This window comes from Cryptomeria japonica, chromosome 9, assembly GCF_030272615.1.
Source record: "Cryptomeria japonica chromosome 9, Sugi_1.0, whole genome shotgun sequence".
Classification (NCBI taxonomy): Eukaryota; Viridiplantae; Streptophyta; class Pinopsida; order Cupressales; family Cupressaceae; genus Cryptomeria; species Cryptomeria japonica.
Genome location: NC_081413.1, coordinates 16,713,970 through 16,741,515, shown reverse-complemented (window position 1 = coordinate 16,741,515; position 27,546 = coordinate 16,713,970). Strand labels below are relative to the sequence as shown.

At 35.5% G+C, this 27,546-nt stretch overlaps 1 protein-coding gene across 1 annotated transcript; it reads left to right on the top strand.

The window, feature by feature from the left end:
* Positions 1-1,809: 1,809 nt before the first annotated feature.
* On the top strand, positions 1,810-22,116 carry LOC131051161 (acyl-coenzyme A oxidase 4, peroxisomal). Its single transcript, XM_057985545.2, has 12 exons — positions 1,810-2,353; positions 14,812-14,918; positions 16,293-16,370; positions 16,456-16,579; positions 16,719-16,792; positions 16,997-17,056; positions 17,236-17,345; positions 20,687-20,846; positions 21,086-21,162; positions 21,251-21,422; positions 21,522-21,614; positions 21,691-22,116. Exons 1-12 carry the CDS (start codon positions 2,257-2,259, stop codon positions 21,826-21,828), a joined length of 1,290 nt encoding a protein of 429 aa, XP_057841528.2. The 5' UTR covers positions 1,810-2,256; the 3' UTR covers positions 21,829-22,116.
* Positions 22,117-27,546: the final 5,430 nt, after the last annotated feature.

Here is a 27,546-nt window from a genome sequence, read left to right as displayed (position 1 = left end):
ATATATAAAATTAAGCTATTAACTTATGTATGAGATTAAGATATTGAACTAAATAGGAAAAAAACCTCTAAGATAGACATTAAATAATTAGTTAAACATTATATTGGAACAAGATCCTAGTATTTGTGAAGTTTAGTTGAGTTAGTCACTAATATATTATTATTGTTAGAAAAAATTATGTTCAATCATTTATTTTGTACACAAACATACTAAGGACAATAAGAGAAACACTTTCTATTATGATTGTAAAAGATCCATTTTTATCTTATATTTGATAGTTATTTATATATCAAAGTATTAATATTTAATAATATTAAAAAAATTAGAATAGATTAAAACTACAAAAGAACTCTTAAAAAAATATTAAACAACTCTTAGTAAATAAAATGAAATAAAATAACTCTTCAATAAATAAAACAACTCATAAACATAAGTAAATAAAAATAAAACAACTCTTAAGAAAAAAAAAAGAAAAAAAAAGTAAACAATGTAAATAAAATAATTTAATTTTGAAGTAAATAAATAGTTCTATTCTTTTTATAAATTAATTAATAAAAGATCTTTTATTTATTTATATAGCCTCATTTAGTTCCAAGAACCATAAAATTTGGAGATATTCCATATTGTCTCACAAGTTGATGAGAGGTCAAACATTAATATCTATACAACCCTTCTACATATTTATCAAAATGGTCACAACCTCTCATACTTCTAACCCTACCTATATTATTTGCATAATAGCATTTTAGCTTAGGACTACAAATAGGGGTTGAGGCAAATTACACAAACCTTCCCCCCACTACCTTAATACAATCATAGTTCCAATTAGTACAAACCACATTTTTGTTGAGGCACTCTTCTCCTTATTTTGACTTTCTTCTCCTTCAACTCACCACATTCAAAGAACGGGGGAATGACCTCCTCCTGAATGATGACCTATGGCAATTGCCTCAATAACGAACTATAATCATATTTACCTCTTCTTTATATCATGTAGGTGCTCTAAGGCACAAGTGAAATGAACCTCACCTTGTTTGATTTTGTTTCCAACATCATCATGAAGAAGAAATGAACTTGACATAGTGGAAGGAATGGCCACACATGACAAGATTGAGCAACATTGAAGGTATTCCACTACCCATAAGAGCATCTTGGATCCAACAACAATTTACCCATTGCCTCATAGATGTACCAACTCCACCACCCACTTTTGCAGTACAAGATCTCTAATTTCTTGATCAATGAACACCATAACTTCTGTTATCATCTTCTCCCTCAACACCTTCTTGTTTCTCAATTTTGGAGCATTTTCCATTTTTATTCCTTTCACAATTGCCAACCCTTCTCAAATTAGCATCTACAACAATAACCATGGAGAACTACTACCACAAAGCTCACCAACACATGCAAGAAAAAAAATTGTTTGAATACAACAATCGATTTAATAACCACGATGCATTGAATCCACACCTTCTAATAATTGCCACACACATTTTCCCCCTTACCAAATGTACTACTCATGACCATTTCATCCCATTATTTTATTTTACTCCAAAATTTTACTTACATTATTTATGAAATCATTAAATGTAATTTTATTTAGAATTAATTTATTTTTATATTAAAAATATTTATTATTTAGATAATTTTTTATTTTTAATTAATTTTATAATTATTGTTTTTAAATATATGTGAACTATGTTCTAGATTTTATATATATCATAGTCGTATAATAATAAAATACTTTCTAAATAAGATATAGAAAATAAATAAAAGATAAAGATACGCTTGCAACTCATCTCAGTATATATCTACATCTTACCTTTCCAATTTCCAACGAAAAAACCTCTGCAATGACATTTAAAAAATAGTTTAAAATGACGTTTTGATAATAATTTCCTGTTCAAACCCAGTGGGCTGCTGTCGTCAAACGTGGATATTCTTCCAACCGAGTGCAATCAGTGGGCGAAAACAATTTCAGTTAGGGGAATTCCTATAAAAAAGATTAACGATTGACCGCGGGACAACATACATAGCACCTTTTGTTTTGTTAGATTTATCCAAATGTTTTGCCACTTCATCTGCCCCTTCCGCAAAATAGAAGACCTTCAATTCTGCAGATGCCACGCCTTCAATTAGTACTCTACGGATATTGGCAGTAGCAGTTCTTTGGAGTATCATCGTTTAATTTGATTTGAAGATACGCTCAACTTATTTAAATCTTGAAGCCCAATCTATCATTGCAAAACCATAAACATGGTAAAGGATCATATGTCTCAATTGGGTTTGCCAGCAATGGAAATTTCAGTTGCATTTCCTCAGGCTACTCCAGCCTCCAAATTCCCTCCTTGTGGTGAGTTCAGCCACAGTTAGGCTATTTTTTTGTTCTCTAGAAATAACCCCAAATAATAGTTTTAGCTTCTGTAATATGTTTTATGAAATAGATCCAGTTTTTCTGTTTTATTTGTTTTCTTTTTAGGTTTGGATGATAACATGCTGAAGAGTGACTCAATCAATATATATGTCCCCATGCACAATACCTAAATGGATTCACAACTACTAAATCCAGTTTTTCTCCTCTTTCAGAAAAGTAATAATAATTATTTTTTGGTTTTTATTAAATTCTTTTGTTCAATAATATAAATTTTTTATAATAAAAAATGCTGAGTGACCCGATTGATACATATGTAATAATTCCTTTTGGCACATGATTTTGATTTCATACCCCAAATCACTCAACATATTCAAAATTTAGCATTACTCGATTCATGAAATTGAATTTTGTTAATCATTGAAAGGGTTTTTGAAGTGTTTACTGATTGGCCCCTAGAGTGATTTATGGGGGACAAGTAAATACAGCGGTGTAGGGAAAACGACTGATTTATTTTTTAAAGAACTATCCTAGGGCATACTTCTTTGCATCCTAGGAGTCGGATATTCGAGGTATTTATTCAAACTATATCAAATATGCTGTCCCTTTAAGCGGGGGAGACCTAAATTAGAACTGAACCTTGAACATGATGCCTGGTAAGCTTGGACCACATATTTGTGAATATGATCACACTTGAATATACCTTGTAGTCATAACAGCACGTTCTTATTTGATTCATGAAATTGAAATTTTTGATGTTTGAATTTGTTTTATTGAGGTATTTGAAATGTTTAATGATTAGTCCCTGGAGTCTCTGGCAGAGAATTATAGAATGAGTGTATGAGATAGATAAGAAGAAAATTATTCTTCATTCTGGAAAAAATTATGACCTAGGGTAGACTTATTTTCATCTTAGATGAGCTCTAAGGGGTGTCTATCCCATACTATGATATTACTATCAAGGTTCAACTGTGTAGTTTTTGAGTCAAACTCACTGACCCATGTTTCATGAGTAGTGGTTCACAAGAACCCATCTCTCATGAGAGTGAATGGCCCACTTAGCACTCATTGCATCTAGGTGATGCTCACAAGGGTGAAGCATTGGGCCTTCCAAGACCAAAATAACTTCCACAAGAGAGAAAATGGCAAGAATAGCTTGCATAATAAGAATGCATTGATTGAATAAGAAATATACAATGAGATGCCTTGTTTATGAAGGCAATGTGAGATGTAGTATCAACAACTAACATGACCCAAGCATTAAATGCCTAGGAAACTAAAAGTAAATGAGGTGAACATGGCCCCATTATAACTAACAAATGCGTATACTAACACATTCTAGAGTAACATGGTACTGCAATTGAAGTCCATTATTTACATGGATGAAATGCACGTAGCTATGTTAAAACAATGTCCCATACCACAATATATATTCACCTACTCCCCTCTAGTGGATTCCAATGTGTTCATGCCTCAAATATGTGTCTACACTACTAAAAAATAGTTTATGTACAAACACATGCTCTTATGCTATTTACATGGATGAAATGCACGTAGCTATGCTGAAACAATGCCTCGTGCCATGACGTACATTTGTTCACCCCCTTGCAATTTTAGAACCCTCAATCATGTATACCATCATATGCAACATCACAAAAATTAAAAGATGTCATTAACAATAGAATAAATACAATTACATGAGAGAACAAAGATTTTAATTTGGAGAATCCTAAACTTTAGGAAAAGTCTATACTTTATTCACGAAGGGAAATGCAAAGATGAAACTCTCTTCCTCATCATCTCTGCCTGTAGATGATGCTTTATTCTTGGAATCATGCTATGGAATGATGCTCTCTCACCTCAGTCTGCTCCTTAATTTTGGAAATGAATGTATTTAATATTTTGAAGGTGATCTTTGAGCTCCTAAACGTTTGATATTCCAAGTGCATGTTTCTCCTATGATGCCTTAATTCTTGGGCCCATTTTCACACCTCAGCTTTGCCCCACGCGATACAAAAGAAATAAATGGCTTATCAGGGCCTGTGGTTGTTTTTTTAATTTTTCGGAGAAATGAATGGGAAAACATGGGCCTTTCCGTGATTAAATAAATTAGTTTCTCCAATTTGAAGTTCATAATGTTTTGACTTTTGTTTAAGTTGCTAGTTTTGGTATGAATATGGGTATGCCAGCATTAGAATTTTTTTTCTTGGGTATGGCACGTCTGTGTTCTCTCTCTCTCTATATATATATAGAGAGAGAGAGAGAGCAGAGAGAGCAGAAACGTGCCAATTGATAGTTCAGAATTTCAATATTATGTCATATGCCATATAATATATATCATATATGTCTAGGGTCACAATTCAAATGAAAATCATTACAATTATGAAATTGAAATAAATACAATCAAAAATAATAGTTGTGTTCAATCTTTATCAATCGTCAAAAGGATCTAGATTAAGGTCATCATTTGGTTCAAGTTCAACATCATTTGAACCACAAGTAAAATGCATTGCCACTCACACTAGGTGCATCATGTGTAAGTGTCTCATCATCATCATCATCATCATCACTAGTGACTCTAGCAAGCTCTTGAACAGATGCATCTAAGCTGGTACACTTAGGGGCTACAATGCTTCATTGACCTTTCCTTGTAGTGTTCTTGTTTATGTGATAGAAGATGTGAATTGTAATGGATATAAACCAAGTCTTCTGTTTTTTTTTCAGCCAATTGGTTACACTTCACTGAGTGGATAAAGGTGTATGTACTCCAAGTCCATTTAGTAGAAGAACTTGCAACTTGTTGAAATTGGAGAGGACACCAACACAACTTAAATATAAAAAAATGCAAAATAAATTAAAGAATGGTAAATACTAAAGTCTACAATACAAATGTTAAAAATAAAAACTACTTGTGATGGAATCTTGATTGCAAGAGGCTGGAGGAACAAATAATCTTGCCCATGGAGGTACCACCATGTACAAGTATCTAGAGTGTATTGGTCTTGAAGAGCACAAATACTATGATCTCGTTCTTAGATGAACAAGCCAAACTCTTTCCATACATTACCTACCACATCTGGATCTGAGAAGAGTCTTTTGAATGCCTGCTTGTACCCATTAGCAACTTCACTATCTCTATATGGTGGAGTTCTCCTCGGCAAACAAAGCATCTATGAGCTATAGTATTTGGGAGATAATGCATATGCAAGGAGGTGCAATGGTGTGTTCATCTTGTTCCAACGATGATGAATGATATAGCAACTTCACTATCTCTATATGGTGGAGTTCTCCTTGGCAAACAAAGCATCTATGAGCTATAGTATTTGGGAGATAATGCATATGCAAGGAGGTGCAATGGTGTGTTCATCTTGTTCCAATGAGGATGAATGATAATTTCCACACTTAGGAAACATGTTTCTTTGGGTCATTGTCTTTTTGTGCTATCATGACCTTTATTTTTCTATCATGGAATCAATACCATCATAGATTTCTCTCGAACATGGTTGATCTATATCAACAAACCTGATCATAGGCTGGATGAAATTCAAGACCTATTCCACACGAGCCCACCAATCGTCATCATGATCAATGACTTTACCTTTTGAGTCCTCTCTAAATTTGATTGCTTCCAAATACTCCATTGGTTGCTATTAACCCCCAATTCCTCTCACACCTTCACAAGTCATCTAAAAACAACTATGAGATGCAAATTGGGTCTCAACAACCTAGGATCATGAAAAAAATATGTTAGTAACACATTGCAAAATATAATATATTTATTGAACATGTCTTAAATAAATTTTAATAAATAAATTAAATTTAGCTTCAACAATTTCAAAATCAAGAAAGTCTTGGAAATTCCTTGTGCCATATGGTGGTTTGTCACAAACATTTGGATCTCCTTGCCCTTTTGCTATACAACTTTCACTCACTCTATTTGAGTGTCAATTGCTTGCACTACCAAGTTAAGAGAAGTGTACGGTGCATGGTGTCCAAAAAATGTGTTCATATATTTCCTCAACCGAAGCACCTACAACCTCGCAATTTTTCAAATTGTTTGTAATGATTTGGACAACAATTTCAAGACCCACCATCTCTATGGACTTGGTGATGATTTCAGAAATGAATTCTGCATCTTTGATTTGCCACTCACAATCAATTGCCTTAAAAAACATTGCCTCCTTTGGTGAACATTGCAATAATATTTATTAAAGGATGGTTTTTGCAGTCTTTCCATCCATCAGAAACAATACACGCTCTTGTTTCAATTTAAGAATCCTTAATTGGTTTGAGTGATGTCTCTACAAAAAAAATTCTCTTGCCAATAAGGTGGTGCACACCATACCCAAAACCTATGAAACTAGAAGGTGCACTATTGATTGTCACCACCATTTCTTGCCAATATCTCACCAAGTTGAAAGGAAGATCATAGACATAAATGCAATGTGCAACTTTTCGTTTGCAATTTCTCTTGCTTCATTTTGAAATGCCTTGTCCAATGAGCCTCTTTTGCAAGGAGTTGGATCTGCTACTTGGATAGAGGGTGTCTCCAAGAAAGGATGTTGGGAGGTCATTATTGAATCTGTAGGTAAATTCATTGATTTTTTCTTTGCTAAAGGATGAGATCTTAGTTTTGCTCTTTCAGTCACAACATCAGCTTCTTGTTATCTAATTTATGCCATAATTTTTTTGTTCAACAATCCCTTCCCAGTTGGCCCTTCATATACTCTAATCCCTTTCAGACTTATGGAACAAAAGTGATTTTTCACTTGACCATATGAGCTTCTAAATTGGATTCCTTACAATTCCAAATGAATGCCCTACCTCTTAGAGGTTCAAGCGTCATAGTATATTTCCATAAGGGAGATGCCTTGTCATTTTTAAATTTTCTCTTTTCATCAATATGCATTGAACTTGAACTTTTGGCTATTCTTGCAAATTGATTTTGCTTTTATAAGAAATTTCAGAATTTTAAATTAAAAAAATAAAACAAAATAAATGCAACCCTACAATATGTACAAACTAACGAAAGTTCAATAATGAATACCAAAAAACAATATAACAAATAGTAAAACTTGTTTCTTTTTTTCTAAAAAAACTTTAAAAAAATCATCAAAAACTTGATTTTTTTTGTTAAAAGACTAAAGTTCTAGGTAAAATGCTATCTTAGATGATTAGATCTACTTTGTGCAAGTTATCTTTTCTCCTTTGACACTCTCTGACCGATCTCCTTTGGAAAAACCAGCTGCCCTTCAAAATGCATAAATGAGAAAGAAATGAGAGAAGAGAGAAAAATGATGTTTGATGTGAGTGAAATTGGGCATTTAGGGTTTTTGGCTCTTTTTGGATCCTTAAAAATGTAATTTTTTTCCCTTGTTTTTGGTGTTGAGTGCTGCTAGGAGGTGCACGGGAGAGCCTAGGAACACCTTGGATGCCCCAGGTTTCCTATGGGGACACACCGTGTACCCACAAGGAACTTGGGGCATCTGGGGAGCTCCCTAGGAATTCTCGGGTGCTCTTGCGCGTACGCAAACTAGAATGCTCCTGGAATGGGTATGGGACACGAATCAGAAGAACCTAACCGTGTGGTGTTTTGATATTGAATGGTCAAGGCAGATCCAAAAACATAACATTTCAGATTTTATTTTTTTTGCATTTGAGGTGGGGAGCTGGGGTTTCAAATGGATGACTTTTCACTTGAAACTTTCAGGTACTTTGGGTACTGTGTAAGGATTATGCATATCAAGTTTAAGCCCAACACAATATTGTATGAGCAAGATATAGTAAAAATGCAATCTCAATGCCTGGTCTGTTTCCCCACATATTTCAGGGATCAAAGGGTGATATTATAAGTTGAAAGAGACGATCACAATTTGTAAATGCATGGGACATTGAAAGAGAAATTTCAAATAAAACTCCATGGAAGGCAGGAGAAAACTGTCGAAATGAGGTAAAATGATACATCCAACTCACTAGGCAATGCGTACCCTACTGGATGACGGCAGGTGCAAGTCCTGGGTGAACTTGACAGAAAAAAAATAGCCATTAGTGGTGAAATCTAAGCTGATAGTCACCCTGCTAGTGGAATCAACTAATTGAAAAAATACTGAAAGGCTGACCTGAATCTTGTTGAGCATATTGATGACTGACTGAGGATGTCTGATGTGTTCTCTCAATATTCATTGTGAAATGTGACTTCACATGAAGATTTTATGGTTATCTTATGGATTCCTATTTTTCTGTTTATGATTCAGATCAATTTTCTGATCGGTTGATCTCTCTTCTTTACAGATTTTTACCTATTTTGGAGGTGCTGTTCTTGACCAGTTGTTGGTTGAGGGATGCTTGTATGTGTAATATGATGCCTGGATTAAAACGATTAACTGGAAAATAGGAGAAGAATATTTCGGAGTAATCTGGAGTATACTGTTAATTTTGTAACATCGGTCGTGCTATTTCATGCTTCCGATATATATTAATTTGATTACATATACTAATATGTTAAAGTGTAGTATATACATTAACAAATGATAAATAAAACCAAAGTTAACTTATCGCATTTGACCAACGGTTACACCGTTCATGGTATCAGGTGGTAAAGCGATTCTTAAACAAGTTGCACTCCTTCCGATCGGGTAAGTAAACAATGATTAGTTTATGTGCTGTGGTGAGAGGTACGTAGGGAAGAGATGTGTCTTCCCACGTGGGAAGAGATATCTCTTCACTACGTAACCCCTCATCCACTTATATAACATGCTTACATTGAGGAGGATGCACACACCGAAATTGATAAGTGTGGTGCATCTTTAAAATCACACTATAGCAGATAAAAATACAACTTTCAGATCATATCTCCATCTCTTCTATTTTGATCATAGAATTTTGAAAGAACTTAACATGCTATTAGAGCGAACTTAAGGAAGATGATATTAAAATTCTGTAACGATCTCATAGACTTTCACCAAGCTCTTACTAGATCACATTCCTATAAATCCTAATGGCAACCAGAGTTAGGTTTGAAGATAGATTAGATGGAGCATCAAATTTTGTATCTTGGAAATTCAGGATCATGCTTGTTTTGAAAGAAGATAAAATTGACTCCCATGTCAAAAGTGAAATTCCTGAACCCTCTGATGATACAGAGAAAATTCAGTGGAGCAAGGACAGTGAGAAGGCCCTTAAGATAATTGTGGATTCAGTGAGAGACCACATTGTGCCAGTTATTTCTAAATATGAGACAGCCTTTCAGATGTTCAAAGCACTAGCTGACATTTATGAAATCAACAACACTAGCAGGGCTCTCACCCCAAAGAATCAACTACACCATATAAAGATGAATAAAGGAGAAACAGTTACATCCTATTTCTTGAGGATCACTGAGCTTAGGGATCAACTATCCACTATTGGACATCTAGTAGACAACAAGGAACTTGCTATGATGGCCCTAAATGGACTTCCTACCTCATGGGAATCGTTCATTCAAAGAATCAGTGCTCGTTCTAAATTTCCTAAGTTTGATAGATTGAAAACCGATTGTATTCAATAGGAATCTCGGCTTGTCACAAGAGGAATAAAACAAAACAATGGTAATGAAGACATTCAAGTTCTAAACTCTAATTCCCACAATAAAGGAAAGAAGAAGAACTTTAAGAGAAAGAGGGACAACAACTCAAATGGGAAGAGGTCTTCAAAGAAGAAGAGAGACATTTCTGAAGTACAATGTTTCAGATGTGACCAATATGGGCACTATGCAATGAAGTTCCCAAACAGGATCAATCAACAAGCTTTAATGGCAGAAATTAAGAAAGGGAGTAATTCAGAGAAGCTAGTCTTCTACTTAGCCCTCTCTAGTCAAGTCACCTCCAGTTTAAACACATGGGTGATTTACAGCGGAGCATCTCGAAACATCGTTGGATTTCGTGAGCACCTAGATACACTTGTGGAAAATTCAAATGAAGAAGTGACAATTGGTGATGACTCAAATTATTTAGTTATGGGAATAGGAACTTTCAATATCAACCTAAAGTCAGGCATATCCCTACAGCTGACTGGAGTTCTATTTGTACCTGGTATATAGAGAAACCTTGTCTCAGTTTCTGCACTTGAAGATAAGGGTTACAGATTAACCTTTATGGAAGGAAAGGTACTTGCTTGGCCAAAGAACTCCACCATCAAGAAAGCCCACACCATTGGAGTAAGACAAGGGAGCCTCTACAGACTTTGCACCACTCCTCCTCTAGCCTTGATTCATGAGACTCTAGATTCAAATGAACTTTGGCACAAAAGTTTAGGACACCTTCATTTCCATGCCCTACCTAAGATAGAGAAGATGGTGATCGGCTTACCCAAGCTAAGTCAAAAATCTGAAGGAGCCTGCAAAGGGTGTGCCTTGGGAAAGAATACTAAAGGCTCTTTTAATTCTAGCAACAGTAAATCCAAAAATGTATTAGAATTAGTTCATTCTGATTTATGTGGACCCATGTTTGTACCCTCATTAGGGGGATTTTTATATTATGTAATATTTGTAGACGATTATTCTAGGAAGCCCTGGATATATTTTTTGAGGTACAAAGAGTCTGAAGAAATCCTTTATAAATTTAAGGAATTCAAAGCTCTTGCAGAAAATATGATAGGTAAGAAAATCATAACCTTAAGAACAGACAATGGGGGGGAATACACTTCTGATATGTTTAAAGATTATTATATAAATGCTGGGATTAAGAGGGAGTTAACTGTATCTTATAACCCACAACAAAATGGGGTAGCTGAAAGAAAGAATAGGACTATAGTAGAAGCTGCTAGGGCTATGTCGTTTGACCAAAATATAGAAACCTCATTTTGGGCTGAAGCATCTAGGACAGCTGTGTACATTCAAAATAGATGTCCTCATTCTCTTCTTGACAATAAAACCCCTCAAGAAGCCTTTACTGGTAACAAACCTGACATAAGTCATTTCCGTATCTTTGGGTGTCTAGTCTATATTCATGTCCCCAAAGAAAAGAGGTCAAAGTTAGAACCTTCTGGAAAGAAAGGAGTATTTTTTGGGTACAATGAAACCTCTAAAGCCTACAAAATATACATACCTGGTCAAAGACAAATTGAACTAAGCAGAGATGTCATCTTTGAGGAAGACATAGCATTTAGGAGGTCCAAAAGCTCTAATGAATTAGAACACCAAGATCCTCCTACAAGCTTGGATGAGGATTCCACCCCGAGATTCAAAGGGAGACCCCTGAAGATGCTGAGCATGAAGTTCAAGGCTTACCTTTAGACGAACATTATCCCGAAACTAGGAAGAGATCACTTTGGGCTAAAAAGATGCTTCAAGAAGCTGAAAATTATGCTGCTGCAAAGGGGACCTTCAGAGAAAGTAAGAGACCTAACCTATTTTCCAGTTATACTGCCTTGATGAGTGAGATCATTGATGCAGAACCTTCCTGTGTTGGAGATGCGCTCAAGCATCAAGTTTGGAAAGATGCTATGTTAGAAGAGTATTTGTCAATTTTGAAAAATGATGTCTGGGATATTGTGCCTAGGCCTATAGGCAAATTTGTGGTATCTTCTAAATGTCTCTTCAAAATCAAACATCAGCAGATGGTAGCATTGAGAAGCACAAAGCAAGGTTTGTTGCCAAAGGTTTCTCACAGAAAGAAGGTATTGACTATGAAGAGACATTTGCTCTTGTTGCCAGATACACTTCTGTCTGAGCAGTTTTGGCTATTGCAGCATCTAAAGGATGGAAAGTCCATCAAATGGATGTCAAGATTGCTTTTCTGAATGGTAAGATTGAAGAAGAAGTTTATTTGGAGCAACCTGAAGGTTTTGTGATTCATAAGGCTGAATCACATGTCTGCAGATTAAAGAAAGCTCTTTATGGACTGAAACAAGCCCCCAGAGCATGGTATGAAAGAATTGATCACTATCTCTTGGAATTAGGGTTTTCCAAGAATGAAGCAGATCCAAATCTCTACTACAAGGTAATCAATGGTGAATTATTAATTCTTATTCTTTATGTTGATGATCTACTAATCACAAGAGAGGATAATTGTATTTCTCGATGTAAGAAAGAATTAGCCTTTGAGTTTGATATGAAAGATTTAGGAATTCTTCACTACTTCCTTGGATTGGAAGTTTGGCAGTAGGCAGATGGTATAATCCTTAATCAAGGAAAATACACCATTGATACACTCAAGAGATTTAGAATGTTGGATTGTAGATCCATGACCACACCTATGGAGACAAATCTGCACAAGCTAAAGGAAACAGCTGCAGAATCAGAGTTTGCAGATCCTACACTCTACAGACAAATTATTGGATCTCTGATGTATTTGGTAAACACAAGACCTGATATATGTTATGCTGTTAATGCACTAAGTCAGTTCATGTGTGAACTCAGGGAAATACATCTTGTTGCTGCAAAGCATATTCTGAGATATCTTCGAGGAACTATTGGTTTTGGTTTGAAATATAAACATGTAGAACTTGACCTACATGGATTCACTGATTCTGATTGGGCTGGAAGCATAATTGACAGGAAAAGCACATCAGGATGTTGCTTCAGTTTAGGACCAGGAATGATCTCATGGATATGTAGAAAACAGTCTTTAGTTGCTCAGAGTTCTACAGAAGCTGAATACATTGTAGCCTCCATGGGAGCAAGAGAAGCTGTGTGGCTTCGGAAATTGCTTGTAGGACTGTTTGGTCAGCCCTTAAATCCTACTGTCATCTACTATGACAATCAGAGTTGCATCAAGTTTTCAATGAATCCAGTATTTCATGACAGGTCTAAACACATTGAGATTCCTTATCACTATGTTCGAGATATGGTGGAAAGGAATGTGATCCGACTGAATTATATTAGTACAGGTGATCAGATTGCAGACATTCTTACCAAGCCTCTCTCTAGGATCAAGATTGAACACTTTAGAGATAAACTTGGTATGGTTGAAAATGTTATTTAATTTTGAGATAGAGTCTCATTTATTCTGATATACTAATATATTTAAAGATGTTTAGTGTGTAAACTCTTTTATTTGTCATGTGTGTGACTCCATGACTGCATGGGCCTTTTGTGAACATTATTGAAGGGTGACGACTTTTCAATAATGAACACTTGTTTCAAATTGATATTTGAAGGTGATGATTTTACAATTATCAATTTAACTATCTTGATGGATATCATGTGACTTGATATCTGTGGACATGTCATGATAGTATATATATCTCTGAGACATTATGGTAGATATCTGCTGGTTGATATCATTAAATAAACCATAATTATGATAGAGATCTTCATGGTGAATATTATGAACATAATATTCGTGGACATGCCATGAAATCATTATCAGTATGGCAGGCATCATGTGACTTGATGCCAGTGCACATACCTTACTTGATAACTATGAGTTATGGTGAGCATAATGAGACTTGATATTCATTGTTGAACCATATCTCTGAATATCACTATGGTGTGATATCTCTTCTCTTCACAATCAATGGATGAATTGTGATGTTTTCTCTAAACATGAAATGTGCCCTCCCTAGTTAAGAGGGAGTGTTAATTTTGTAACATCGGTCGTGCTATTTCATGCTTCTGATATATATTAATTTGATAACATATACTAATATGTTAAACTGTAGTATATACGTTAACAAATGATAAATAAAACCAAAGTTAACTTATCGCATTTGACCAACGGTTACACCGTTCATGGTATCGGGTGGTAAAGCGATTCTCAAACAAGTCGCACTCCTTCCGATCGGGTAAGTAAACAATGATTAGTTTATGTGCTGTGGTGAGAGGTACGTAGGGAAGAGATGTGTCTTCCCACTTGGGAAGACATATCTCTTCACTACGTAACCCCTCATCCACTTATATAACATGCTTACATTGAGGAGGATGCACACACCGAAATTGATAAATGTGGTGCATCTTCAAAATCACACTATAGCAGATAAAAATACAACTTTCAGATCATATCTCAATCTCTTCTGTTTTGATCACAGAATTTTGAAAGAACTTAACATATAAACCACTAGGAGGAGAAAAGTGTTGAGCATGAGGGTATTTTTCAGGCTAATTTTGTTTGTGGGAAAGAATTGAAGAGCAATGGTTCAGAGAATATCCTTTTTATTGGATGGCATAGAAATTTGAAATATCAGAATATTAGATTTTCAGCTCTTGTTATGAGACCTTAAACTAACTCACTGATTTGTTTCTGATTGCGTTCAATCATAAATGTTATTTACATATTGCTAGCTGGATGAGATGTCATAAAATTTAATGCACATGGACATTGCATCACTCTTCATGGGAAAAACACAAGCATTTATTTATTTACCATTGTAAAATATTAGCTTAAATTTGGAATTCTATCTTTGTTTCGAATATTAGACACCTAACTACTCCTATTCCTTTTGTTGTCCTTTCTGTTTTGCAGTGTCTGATTATTATCAGTTAGATGATCTTTTAACTCTTGAAGAGAAGGCTATTCGTAAGAAAGTTAGGGAAGTTGTTGAAGCTGAAATTGCCCCTATAATTGCAAAGGTATGTTTTAGGAATTCACTTTCCCTTCTCAATAAATTCTCTCCCCTTTCTGATATTAGTGCCCATTTATATAACAATTTTGCGTGAGATGCCATGAAGCACTTACAAGGCCATGCTGGGAACTCACATTATTTTCAGGTGCAAGCATTCCAATTTCTAACTCAAAATTCTTGCAGACTTTATGTTATATGGTCATTTTACTTTGAGGAAACACTTACCTGTGTGGAATGTATGCTATGCATCTAACTATATCTATATCTTTCCAAGATAGCAAATAGCTCCAGAAAAATATTTGAGTCCAGGATTATATCATTTTTAGTTGAGATGAAAAAAAATTACTGAAGGAAGTGACTGTTAGTTCAAGCACTATTAGTAAGAATGTGTGGAATAATACTAAATTGTATATTCAATGAGGAAGAATAAGATTCACCTGCAATCTTTGTTAACCATATTATGATTCTTTATTTGTGGCAACAAATATAATTCCTTGCATTCAGATCAGTAGGATGGCAGTTAGACTGAAAAAAACCATCATCAGGTCTTGTTAGTTTCTATTATACCCTAAATGTTGTTTCTAGTTTCTGCTATTTAATAATCGATGTTACTGGAATAGCCAATAGGGACATTTGCTTTGTGTGACTCTTCAACAGTTTTGTGCATTTTTTCTATTTTTGGACTTTTAATTCCTAATGGTTTTAACTGATCATATGAAAATAATTTGCTTCCATACAATTCAACTCCAAGGATTTTTACTATAGTCAATTTACATTTCATTTATAAAATTGTCTTTGCTTCAGTAATGATTGCAGTTATAATTGATTTTGCCAATCCAATGGAAAAGTTTTTGTCCTGGAGTATGAAATGTCAAATTCTTCATCCAGAATTAACATCAATCCTGTCCACCAAATGATATTGGAAAGGGTGTCAGGAAATTTTTCTACAGCAGTTTTTTATTTTCAACAGAAGCTTGAACCCTCTGGAATATGAGAAAATGCATTTGAATTTCAGAAATTTTGAAAAATGTGTCAATTTTGTAATAATGTCCGCCTACAAGACAAATCATGCTCTCATTAGTACTGTAAATTGATTTCTTTATTTTCTGATTGAAGTAGTCTATTCGGCTCTATTGAAATCATTGGTAGTGGTCTTTGATCTTTGTTAGTTATTTGGGAAACATTCAATTGTTGCTTTGTCAGTTTTGTTAATAACTCTACTGTTTGTGATTATGAACACACTTATCATTTTTTACCATAGGTTTCTCATATAGTGACGGGCTTATAATGTCTTTTTATTGAAATATTAACATGAATATATAGCCCTAGTTTTTCTAAATCTCACATCTATAATTTTTTTAACAATTTATTATTTTTCTAGTATTGGGAGAGAGCGGAATTTCCATTTGAGATCGTGCCAAAGCTTGCAAATATTAAGGTGGCTGGAGGTACCATTAAGGTCAGAGAAATCTACATGTGGTTCTTTTGTTCCCTACAAACTGTTCACAGAAACTTCACATCTTTATGCCTGGAATGTCTTGCAGGGATATGGTTGCCCTGGTCTATCTGTTGTTGGTAGTGCTCTTGCCATGGCTGAGATTGCAAGAGTAGATGCCAGCTGTTCTACTTTTATAATGGTGCATACTTGCTTAGCAATGCTAACAATTTGTAAGCAGTTCTACACTTATGTTTTCTGTTTTGCTTTTCAAATTTTGTCTACCATGGACAATTTTCTACAAAAGATGGCTGTTTATGTTCTTTGAACGATTGAGTCTTACCTTCTTGGTTGAAATTTGATTTTAAACAGCAATGTGTGGAAGTGAGCATCAAAAGGAAAAATATTTACCTTCTTTGGCTCAACTTGATACCATATCTTGCTGGGTATGTTCTCCGTTCATTGAGACACGTTAATCCTTGTCCTTCTTGTTTGTCCCATTTGATGCAAACTGGAAAACAACCAATGTATAGTTCTTCTAGCATCGAATTTTGGGGTAGTGGTTCCGTTCCACCCATCTTTTATGTTAATATGTACACACTATTCATCTAAAAAAAAGTAACCTATATAATGCTTTCTCATTGTTACAGGCATTGACTGAACCAAACTATGGCAGTGATGCAAGCTCGTTGAGCACAACTGCAACTAAGGTCTATTTTTGTTATCCTTTCATGAGATGTTCATATGTTTAAAATGTGTTTCAGTTTATCCTTATATCATCAGCTGTTCACAAGAATGAAGCAGAAATCTTGTACTAGCTGCGATCTATTTCAATGATAAGGAAGGTTGAATTTATTAGTATCATTATTTGGTATGTTAATTTGAACAGGTAGAAGGTGGCTGGAAGTTGGATGGCCAAAAACGCTGGATAGGAAACAGTACTTTTGCAGATATACTAGTTGTTTTTGCTAGAAACACAAGTACAAATCAAATCAATGGGTAAGAAACCAAGTAAACCTGACGAAGATGATCTTGAATATAGTTGAACATAGCATTTATATGTATCAATTTCCATTATGATAAGAAAAATTGTGATTATGAATTTGATCTAAGTGTATTTGTAATGTAAGTGAATACACCTGATCTTAAGTTAGTAAAATACTGAAAAAAGAGATTGTGTTCCATTTAGTGGTACTTCTACAATGGGCCTATTTCTCTGATTACCTCATAGGTCTTGGTGGTCTTGGTGTTTTATCTCACTTGTACCCTGATCTTTCAGTTTTGGATCTGAAATTGTCTTTCTGCAAAAAAAATTGAAATGTATTATACCATTCTCATACATAGCTTTTGGTATTTTATTTTAACTAAATATCATTATGTAAATTTTTTGTCTATTACATTGCATGCAGATGAACAATTGTTATGTTCAGAGATGTTTCCAATGATATTGTGACTGTACTTCACTGTTTTAAACCAGTTTTAAGAACATTGTGGCCATATACTCTTTATTGCCACAGTTACTTTGACTGCACCTTTGCCTGCCCCTCTCATGAGCAATTTTTGTTAAGCTCTTTTTGATGGAGTCCAATGTTATTTCTGAGCAAGATTCTTCATGAGTTTTGACTTACAATATTGGGTTTTTGGTTTCATCCCTTTTTCTAATATTCTTACTTATGAAGTTGTTTGTGTCAGCATACTATTTTATGGATACCTGTCATTCCGTGTTAGTATTTTTGCATATTTTCAGAATTTTACTATACTTGTATCAGAATTTGGAGTTTTCATGTCAATCTCATTATTTATTAGATTCTTGTAATCTAACATTTTCTCGAGCATATTGGGCCTTTTCAACTCCACTTGAATCAATATGTCTAATTAGCTACTTATTCTGTGTGCACTTTTTATTCTCCTTTTTGTACTATTATTCTATATTTGATTTCTTTAATTTGAGAAACAGTGGTGTAACTTGCACTTACCTAGTGGCTAAACACTGGTGCTAGTACTGAGGTTATGGAAAAGGTTTCTTGCAGTATTAATAATCTATTCACAACATTTGTATATTGTAAGTTTCTCTTCTCCTGGAGTTTTATTATCTTTGGGCAGGTGGACCGTATGAAGCCTTCACGATTGAAATGCTTTCACCCACAAGTCTTTCCTGTCATAGATGCACCACAGTAGATCTTGGATTGTTGTAGTTGGGATATCAAATATGGATGTATTCAGAAAAACTTTGTTGCAGGGTTTATCCCCAAGGGTGCTGTATCTAGGTCTTTTTCGAACCCAGTTCGGATCCGGGTTCGGTTCCTCTATGGGTTCAAGCTGGGTGTGCCATTTTGTGCCCTGGTTCATCCTAGGTGAACCTGGGGCAAACTCAGGCAAACACAGATGCCTAGGTGCCAAAAACAAACAAAGTTTTGCAATTTTTAAACCTTTTTTGGTATTCAGTTTGACTTCAATGCCATAGGAACCCTAAAAGTGACCATTAAAACCATAGAGACGAGACTCACACAGACTTGCCCAAAATATAACATTTAAATATATATTGGCAGGATGTTTGAGAGTGGTTTCAGATCTTTAGGAGTTGTAATGCAAATTCTACATTTTAGAAGATATTATAAATTTTCAGACAGTCAAATTTCAGTAATTAGTAGGCTCCTATTAGCATTCTCTCACTCTCTCTATCTCACTCACTTTATCCTCTCTGAACTCTAGACCTATCTCTCTCCCTATCACTCTTCCTCTATCCCCTCTCTCGACCTCTCTCTATCTCACTCTCTCCTCTCCCCTCAAGATTTACACCTATCTTTCTACCCCTACTCTCTCACCCTCAACCTGGTTTTGGTGTTGCGTCTCCTTTCACACAAACAACATGACTTCAAGCAAGGGGAGACGAAGATGTGGAATATAGAGTCAGAGCATACTAATTTGGATGCTTCCACTTTTCAACATATTGCATTTGAGGACTCAAAAAGTAAGAACAGTATTAGTGCAAGTGCAAGTGCAAGTGGCACTGGCATTGCTTGTGCTTCATCTAATGTTCCTATATCATCTAATGTCAATGATGATGATGATGATGTTGATGATTAAAAGTTAAAAGTTAGAAGTTCCAATTGTTGAAACTTGAAACAATGACATTTGAACTCGATATTATTATTTTGATATTGATCTTGAAGTATATATGCTATGATTACATGTTTATGGTGGTTTTTTTGTTTATATGATGCTATGTGATATTGTAATCTCAATATCTCAATTCATGCTTCTAGGCTATATATGTATGTATGTATGTATGTATATTTTTTACATTGTTTTTGTACTAAGGAACCCAAAACCCATTTTCAAAATTTTGCTGAACCGGCAAACCGGGTCCTCGAACCCGAATCTGAACCCAAACCCAAACCGGCAACCCAGTTATTTACAAAATTACAGGGTGTTTATAAGTACTCTTAAATTAATAGCAACATTGCTTTTTGAAAAGATTATCTTATGAAATTATAAGAATCACAAAATGACTGCTACCATGCAGATACTGGGTAAAAAATTTAAAAATTGTTGTTGTCAATCATGTTTTAAATAGGATTATAAATGAGAAAGATAATATCCTGTACAATGGTAGCATTCTAGTAAAATTTCCTGAACTTAAGTTAAGATAATTTGAGGAAAACTTAAGCGAAAAGGAGGTTAATTGTAAACAGAATCCAATATGATAGATTCATTAGGAAGAGAGTATATTAATGCCCACAAACAACCAAATTTGGGTTAATGGGACTCGAAAGTACAACCATTAATTCTAGCAAGAGAGAGCTACAAGCTAAAAGCATTACAACAAAAGATATTAACAAACAGGGGTGAACCCAAAATGGATAAACACTAAACATGCTAGATATTCAGAAGTGAAAATTTTATGTATTACAAATATCACAAATAAACATCAGACAAAGATGCATCAACCAAGCAGATAAAGCTAATAGACAGCATGGCTGTATCCATTTCAGAATGCTGAGAAAATTTATTTTAGCGTTAAGAGATTTTTATTTCCCAATTTCTTAGCTTATGATATTAGTGATAACCATATGATTACCATATTGGCCTATATAAATCCACGATTGCATGTTTTATTAACTCGCTAAATGTTTTGTCTATCAATTACCATTTTATTTTTAGTTTGCTCACAGAAGATTCATTATTTTATCGTAGGTTCTTGTGGTGGAGTGTGGATTTTGTTCTATTTCTTGATTCTGATACCTTTATTGTATGGATAACAACTCCATGTTTTTTTTGCAAGATCTCTTTAATTGGTTCCAGAATACTGATATGTTAATAGATATTGAATTTTACAGGTTTATTGTTAAGAAAGGAACTCCTGGATTGAAAGTATCAAAGATAGAGAATAAAATTGGGTTGAGAATTGTTCAGAATGGGGATATTCTTATGAAGGGAGTTTTTGTTCCTGACGAGGATAGGTTGACAGGCATCAATTCTTTTCAAGATACAAACAAGGTATGCTAAGAGTTGCCTAATACATTAGGATTTCTCTGAAAATCTACTGGAAATCTTCATATAGAGATATGTTCTGTATGAATTTTTGAAGTAAACATCTCTTGTTAAACCATGGATCTATTTGAATTTTTCTGTTTCCTCTTATAAAATTCTTTGCTTAATTAAGAAGCACTGTTTTTATTCCTGCGTTTATGTGCCTCATTTTAAAAGAGTGAAATTCAATTTTCATTGTGTTGCAGGTTCTAGCTGTATCCCGTATAATGGTTGCATGGCAGCCCATAGGAATTGCAATGGGCGTGTATGATATGTGTCATAGGTATGATATAGAATTACTTTAATTCAGTATTGATTTTGCATCACACAAATTGCTGGGAACAATCCTTTGTATCTGTTTCACTGTGCAGGTATTTACAAGAGCGTAAGCAATTTGGAGCATCTTTGAGTTCTTTCCAACTAAACCAAGAAAAACTTGTTCGTATGCTGGGAAACATTCAGGCAATGGCCCTGATGGGGTGGCGTCTATGCAAGTTGTATGAAGGTGGGAAAATGACTCCAGGGCATGCCAGCTTAGCCAAGGTAATGCAAAATGTTGTAAACTCTCTATAAGCACAAATTAAGGTATAGTTTATGTTTTACTGTTTTGACAAATGGGTGACATATTGGATTTTTTAATAGGCATGGAACACCTTACGTGCAAGGGAAACAGTGTCATTAGGACGAGAATTGCTTGGTGGCAATGGAATCTTGGCCGATTTCTTAGTGGCTAAGGTATGAGTTGTACAGCAGTTAGTTAAAGTGTACACGTTCTTTTTTCACTTAATATCAATATGTATGGTTTGTGCAGGCATTTTGTGATTTGGAGCCTATATACTCATATGAAGGAACATATGATATCAATGCATTGGTAACAGGGCGTGAAGTTACTGGAACTGCAAGCTTTAAAGCACCACCTGTTAGCAGAGGAATAAGAGCAAAGCTATAATTTGGGTGGTTTCTTATATGATTTCCTTACTGTCATTGCTGAAAATATTCAAGTTTTTGAACTTTCATATATAAAGTTTGAAGGGCAATATAGCTTCACTAGAAAATTATGGCAGCAAATGCATTTTATGCATCATTTTAGAGAGTTTGTAATTGTACTTGGCCTCATATATTTCTACAACAGGTTCTGCTTAAATAAATTTTATGCCCTTGTCATTAGAATAATGTGTAATAAAATTCCCCAAAGAAGTTTATCTGTTAATAACTATTTTGTAAAATTATTCCAAAATATTGCAGTGGTTGTTACTCTAGAAACTGAACTTTTCTTTTTGTTTAACATAATAGTAAAAGCACAGAGATCTATAAATTTTGTGCTCCATAACGTAGAAGTCAAACAAAAATGGTTTCAAGATTTGAGTAGATTTTCTTGTTTTTGATGGGGACGATTTCCAAATTGGTTTGTTGGACCTTTTGAAGTGCATCATTCAAATACACATCGTGCTTAGTCTTGAAGTTTTCACAAAATATTGACAACGATGGTGATTTAAAAGCAACACAGTAACATGAAATCAAAGAAAGTGAGATTTATGCAGCTCTATTGACAGTGACACTAGAATCTTGTTATTTTTTTTATATTGATAATAGTTCACAAAATCATAAGTACAAAATGGGGGTTGCAAGTCTAGATGATAACAGAGATCATCACCAATAAAGAAGTCAAAACTATAGTCAAGTTTGTACTTATTAAGCTATCTATATCATTCTAATAAAAGAGTCATTTCTAATACCAAGGGCCTATAGTTTTGCTGTTGCAGTCAGCATGAACATTGTCTTCTGTTCCTAATGGAGGTCCAAGAAGCTTCGCATCAATGTCCTTTAATACTGACTTAACAGTAGGCTTCATCTTTTCCCTGGTCCGTTCTTGAGCCTCTGGTTTGGCGATCTTTCGTTCTTCACGATATTTGTTGAGCAACTCCAGTTCCTCCTTATTTAAGTTATTTTTCCCATGAGGGAATAAATGTGCAGACTTCACTTATGATTTGCAAACTATTGCTATTCCCTCGAGCAGGATCATGAAGCAATCCTTAGCTATCTCTATTACTGCTGACCTGAAACATGATAGTCAAGCAGGCAAGTTCACTATTGAACTTAGTAAAATGTCTTCTTTTGTTCTGAATTACCTCTTCAATCCTCTTCTTCTGTAAAAACCAAAAAATTCATTAGACAAAGTAAGCCAAAACCTATTCAAATCAGTATCAAAAACATCCACAGCCAGCAAGAATCTTATGCCAAGAAAAACCATTAGGATCCATCTAGTTAACAGGTTGACCTACAAATACCAGGTTGACCCACAAAGACAACAATGCCAGAGCATATTTACACCAGAAAAAGAGGTGTTCTTAGGTCTCAAGAAGAGAGCAGAAATCACAAGTTCCAACAGACAATCCATAATTTAACAAGGCATGACCAACAACTAACTTTTTCAAAATTAGGAGCCAACAAACACAAATCTTCTTGGGTTCAAAATTATTGTGCCACAGATGGTCAAATTATTTAGCCTATTTAGTTTTTGGCTAGGTTACTTGCCAAGTAGAGTTAAGCCAGTTATAAACCTCTCTCGAGTCAACCAGCATGCAATAGATTTTATTTACTGAGACAAGATTTAGTTTAGAGCCGTCCTACCACTTTAGTTTGCTTGTAGGATCTGTGTCTTTGATCGATTTCCTAGGTAACCAGTCCCCCAACCACTGCAAAGCATCGAGTATGTTTTCTCTGTGTCCTAGGCAATCCATACTTAAGTGTCAACTGATCCAGAGAGCCCATGGTACCATTAATCAATAAATCTTCCATGACTTTCACCCTAAGGGAATTCCATACCTTGGATGAAAACCCTTGAGAGAGGGCCAAAGATTTCCTATTTGAGGGGATGTTCGACCAAATGTATTTGTTAGCAATCACATAAGGAGTTGAAATGTCCATGGCCCTACCATTAGAAATTAAATGCCTAACTTGAGTCCATGCCTTCCATTTTGTGGTAAAGATGAGTGAGCCAAAAACTTTAACTTCAATTTGGCCAAACATTTTGTCATAGATATGTATGTCTTGTCACATTTTCCCCTTCTTTGGTGTAGATAATTCCAGATCAATCCTTATTAGAACTTTCCAAGGCTCGTCACCCTCAATTGCTTTAAAAATCCATTTAGAGGCAAGAGCAGCCCCTTGTAGTCTCAAGTCCTTCCGACCAAGCCCCCTCTATTTTTTGGCAAGCAACACCAAGTCCAATTGACATTGTGTTGCAAGTTTTTTCTTTATGACCTTTGGGGTGGATGGGAGGGTGAAGAAAAGCGGTTTGTCCATGAAGAGGAGTCTCCTTAGAGTTGTATTTAAGTCCCTTGGGTTGGTGCATGTCTACTTGGCATTGTGAGTTGTGCTTATGGACAAGTTGGAGCCCTAGTTGGAGATAGGCTTGTGTGAGTAGGTGTTTGAGGGTTTGGTGTGGTCTAGTTGTGGGAGAGTTACAAACTGACCTTGAGCAAGTTAAATGAACCTATTCTAATGTTTTCCAATGGTTCTACAAGGGTTGGAAGGCATGAGTTTGCTTTTGGGGTGTTGAAGCCATATGAGCACCTAGTTACCTTATTTGAATAGACGAGTTGGGTGAAAGATATCCCCTAGGTTGTGTGTGTTGGATGCTCTACATCAAAGTGGTATCAGAGCAAAGGGAGTAGATTCCTTGAAGGTGGAAGTTGAAGGTTGAGAGGAGAGTGAATACAAGATGCCTCCAAAGAGTGCCATTGTAAGAGAGGTTATTGAACTCCAAGAAAAGCATGCTCGGGAGTTGAGAGAATTGTAAGAAAGAATGGCTGCTAGAATAGAAGCCTTGGAAGCCAACCAAAGGAGGTGTGAGGTCACAGGGGATGTGAGTGAGCAAAGGAAGAAGGAGAAGCCCAAGGGGAGCAAGAGGAGCAAGTGAACCCTAAAGAAGAGAGGATGGCTAGGCTTTTGAAGGCAATCAAGAGTGAAAGTCATAAGACTGAGGTAGACTTACCCATGTATGGAGGGAAGTTAGATTGAGAAGAGCTCTTGGATTGGATAGGGGCTATGAACAATCATTTTGATTGTGAGGATGTACAAGAGGACCAAAAAGTGAAGATAGCAAAGTCAAAACTGAAGGGGCATGCATTGCTTTGGTGGGAGTTTGTGAAAACTAAGAGGAGAACGAGAGAGAAAACCAAGATAAATTGGGATAGAATGGTGGCAAAATTGAAAGGGAAATTCCTCCCTAGTGATTATAGTGTTCAATTGTTCAAGAGGTTGCAAAACCTTAAGCAAAAGGACCTAGATGTGCAAGCCTACACTGAACAGTTCTACAAATTGAGTATAAGGACAAAGCATGAAGAAGATGAAGATGAGACGGTGGCAAAGTATCTCAATGGTCTGAGATACAACATCCAAGATGAGTTGAGTCTCATTACACCAAGGATGGTGGAGGAATGCTATAAGTTGTTAATCAAGACCGAGGACAAGTTGAAGAGGAAGCAAGACAAGTCCATGAGAGGAAGAGGCAACAATCAGAGGGGTAGAGGATCCTTCACTACATCCAAACAGTCCCATGAAGACCAAGAAGATGGAAGTAAAGGCAAGGACCAAGTTGTTGATCAAAGAGGTGGATTCAAAGGTTCTAGGGGCAGATTTGGAGGAGGTAAAAGTTCTAGCACATTCACAGGCAGATGCTACAATTGCCAAGAGATTGGACACCCAACATTTAAGTGTCTTGAAAGGCAAGGATCCACATCAAGTGGTGGAGAAAGGATAAGTGAAAAGAGAGTGAAATTGGTACAAGAAGAAGAGGGTGAGAGTGTCAACTCTCCAACTAGATATGTTGATCATGAATTAGGGGAATCATTGATGGTGAAAAGAACTTTGTTGAAGACACCTAAGGAGCAAGACATCAGCCAAAGAAGAAGCCTATTCAAGAACACTTGTAAATGCAAAGGCAAGGTATGTAAGGTAGTGGTAGATTCAGGTAGCATCGATAACATAGTGTCTCAAGATATGGTAGACAAACTGAATTTGGAAGGAATCTCTCATGGCACACCTTATAAGGTATCTCGGTTAAATGATAATCAATCAATCATGGTAAATGAACAAGCATCTGTGGAGTTTCAGATTGGTGCATATAAGGATAGGGTTCTTTGTGACATTCTACCTATGGATTGTTGTCATCCTCTACCTGGAAGGCCATGGCCATGTGACAAACACATGTCAGATATAATGGGTTTAGAAACCATTGCCATCTTTGGTTCACACCTAGAGGTGTCAATTGGCACTTGCACTTGCACTCTTTCCATGTCATCTTTAGTCTTCACATTGTGGATTAGACCCTCTATACTTGCAACCTCTTTTGGTTTCCTGATTTTCTCCTCCACAAATAGACAAAACATTGCCCCAATGAACACTCCATCATCCAACCTTGTTGTCCTAGTATGCTCAAGCCTTGAGATGGCTATAACTTGGCTTGATTCCTTCTCAATCACCTTCACAAACTCCTTACTACCCAACATGATGACCTTTGCTGCTCTTTTTTGATCTTCTACAACCTCTTTCAATGGAAGTAGAGTAAAAGAGATTCCTTCATGTTCAATCTGACAAGTATTGGCCCGACATGAGTTTTCCCTTAGGGGGGGTGTATGGTGCAGGAGCACCTAGTTGGTCATGTGTTTCTATTTGGCCACCATGAGATATTTCAAGTTCCATGACATATTTAGATGGAATAAGTTCTTGAAAAACCATTCTTTATGTAATAAGGTCCATGCTACCATTTTGTTATGTTTGAATTTAATTTGTAGTTTTGTTGTCCCAATGTTGTCAAGAAATTGTCAAAATTGTTAATATTGGGTAAGTAGATACCAAGGTGTCAAGTGAAGGATTTCAACATGTGGGAGGGTCTATTGGACCTCCTTAATCCTATTTGTAATGGTCTAAGAGTCATGGTGATCTTAGTTTTGGTCTATGACTAGTTTTGATCAAAGTTGTCATTATTTACAAAAAGTTGTCAATGCATTATTGTTGCTAACTTTCAAAATTCAGTTATGAATGTTGGAGGGAAGGTAAAACCTATATATACATTTCATCGACCAAAGGGTCGGTTAGATGATGTAATGAAGCACAATCAATAAATTGTGAAGTTTTACCCTGCATTTTCATAATTTTTTAGGCGTAACAGTCTGTTTTATTGCATTTTTCATTAAGGAAATGTGATAATTTTATTTGGAAACCTATTGAAAATGTTATAGGGATGAATCCTCTATAATTCTCTTTTGGTTTCATTCATTTTCACTTTGTTTTGAGAGAGTTATTAAAGTTTTGGTGCAAACAATCACAAACCGTTGCTAGGGTAACCAGTGACCTAAAATAATGTATTTTTTGGTCATCCCATCATTAAAAACCCATGCCATTGGATGGGATGACCCTTTTAAATGTATATTTTTCTTTCCTTTTGATGCAGGGTTCCATGCACAAGTTGGCACATGCTAAGAGAGGCACAAAATTTGATTTTGTGTCTCAGATTGAAAATGGCAGCAAGTTGGTGATGTGTGGGTTGATATAAGGGCAAGATTGGGCTCCCATAGGTTGGTTGAAGGCTTGGAGAGGTGTGAGGGGTTAGTACATACCCTAATCAAGTATTTGTGGCCCTTGATTGGCTCACCATTTTTAT

What these genes read in the sequence shown, in the direction of transcription:
- LOC131051161 (XM_057985545.2), top strand. Translation starts at nt 2,257, where the DNA reads ATGGTAAAGGATCATATGTCTCAATTGGGTTTGCCAGCAATGGAAATT. An exon ending in GTGTATGATATGTGTCATAG is followed by an intron (nt 21,163 to 21,250) that starts GTATGATATAGA and finishes TTCACTGTGCAG; the next exon opens with GTATTTACAAGAGCGTAAGC. An exon ending in GGCATGCCAGCTTAGCCAAG is followed by an intron (nt 21,423 to 21,521) that starts GTAATGCAAAAT and finishes ATTTTTTAATAG; the next exon opens with GCATGGAACACCTTACGTGC.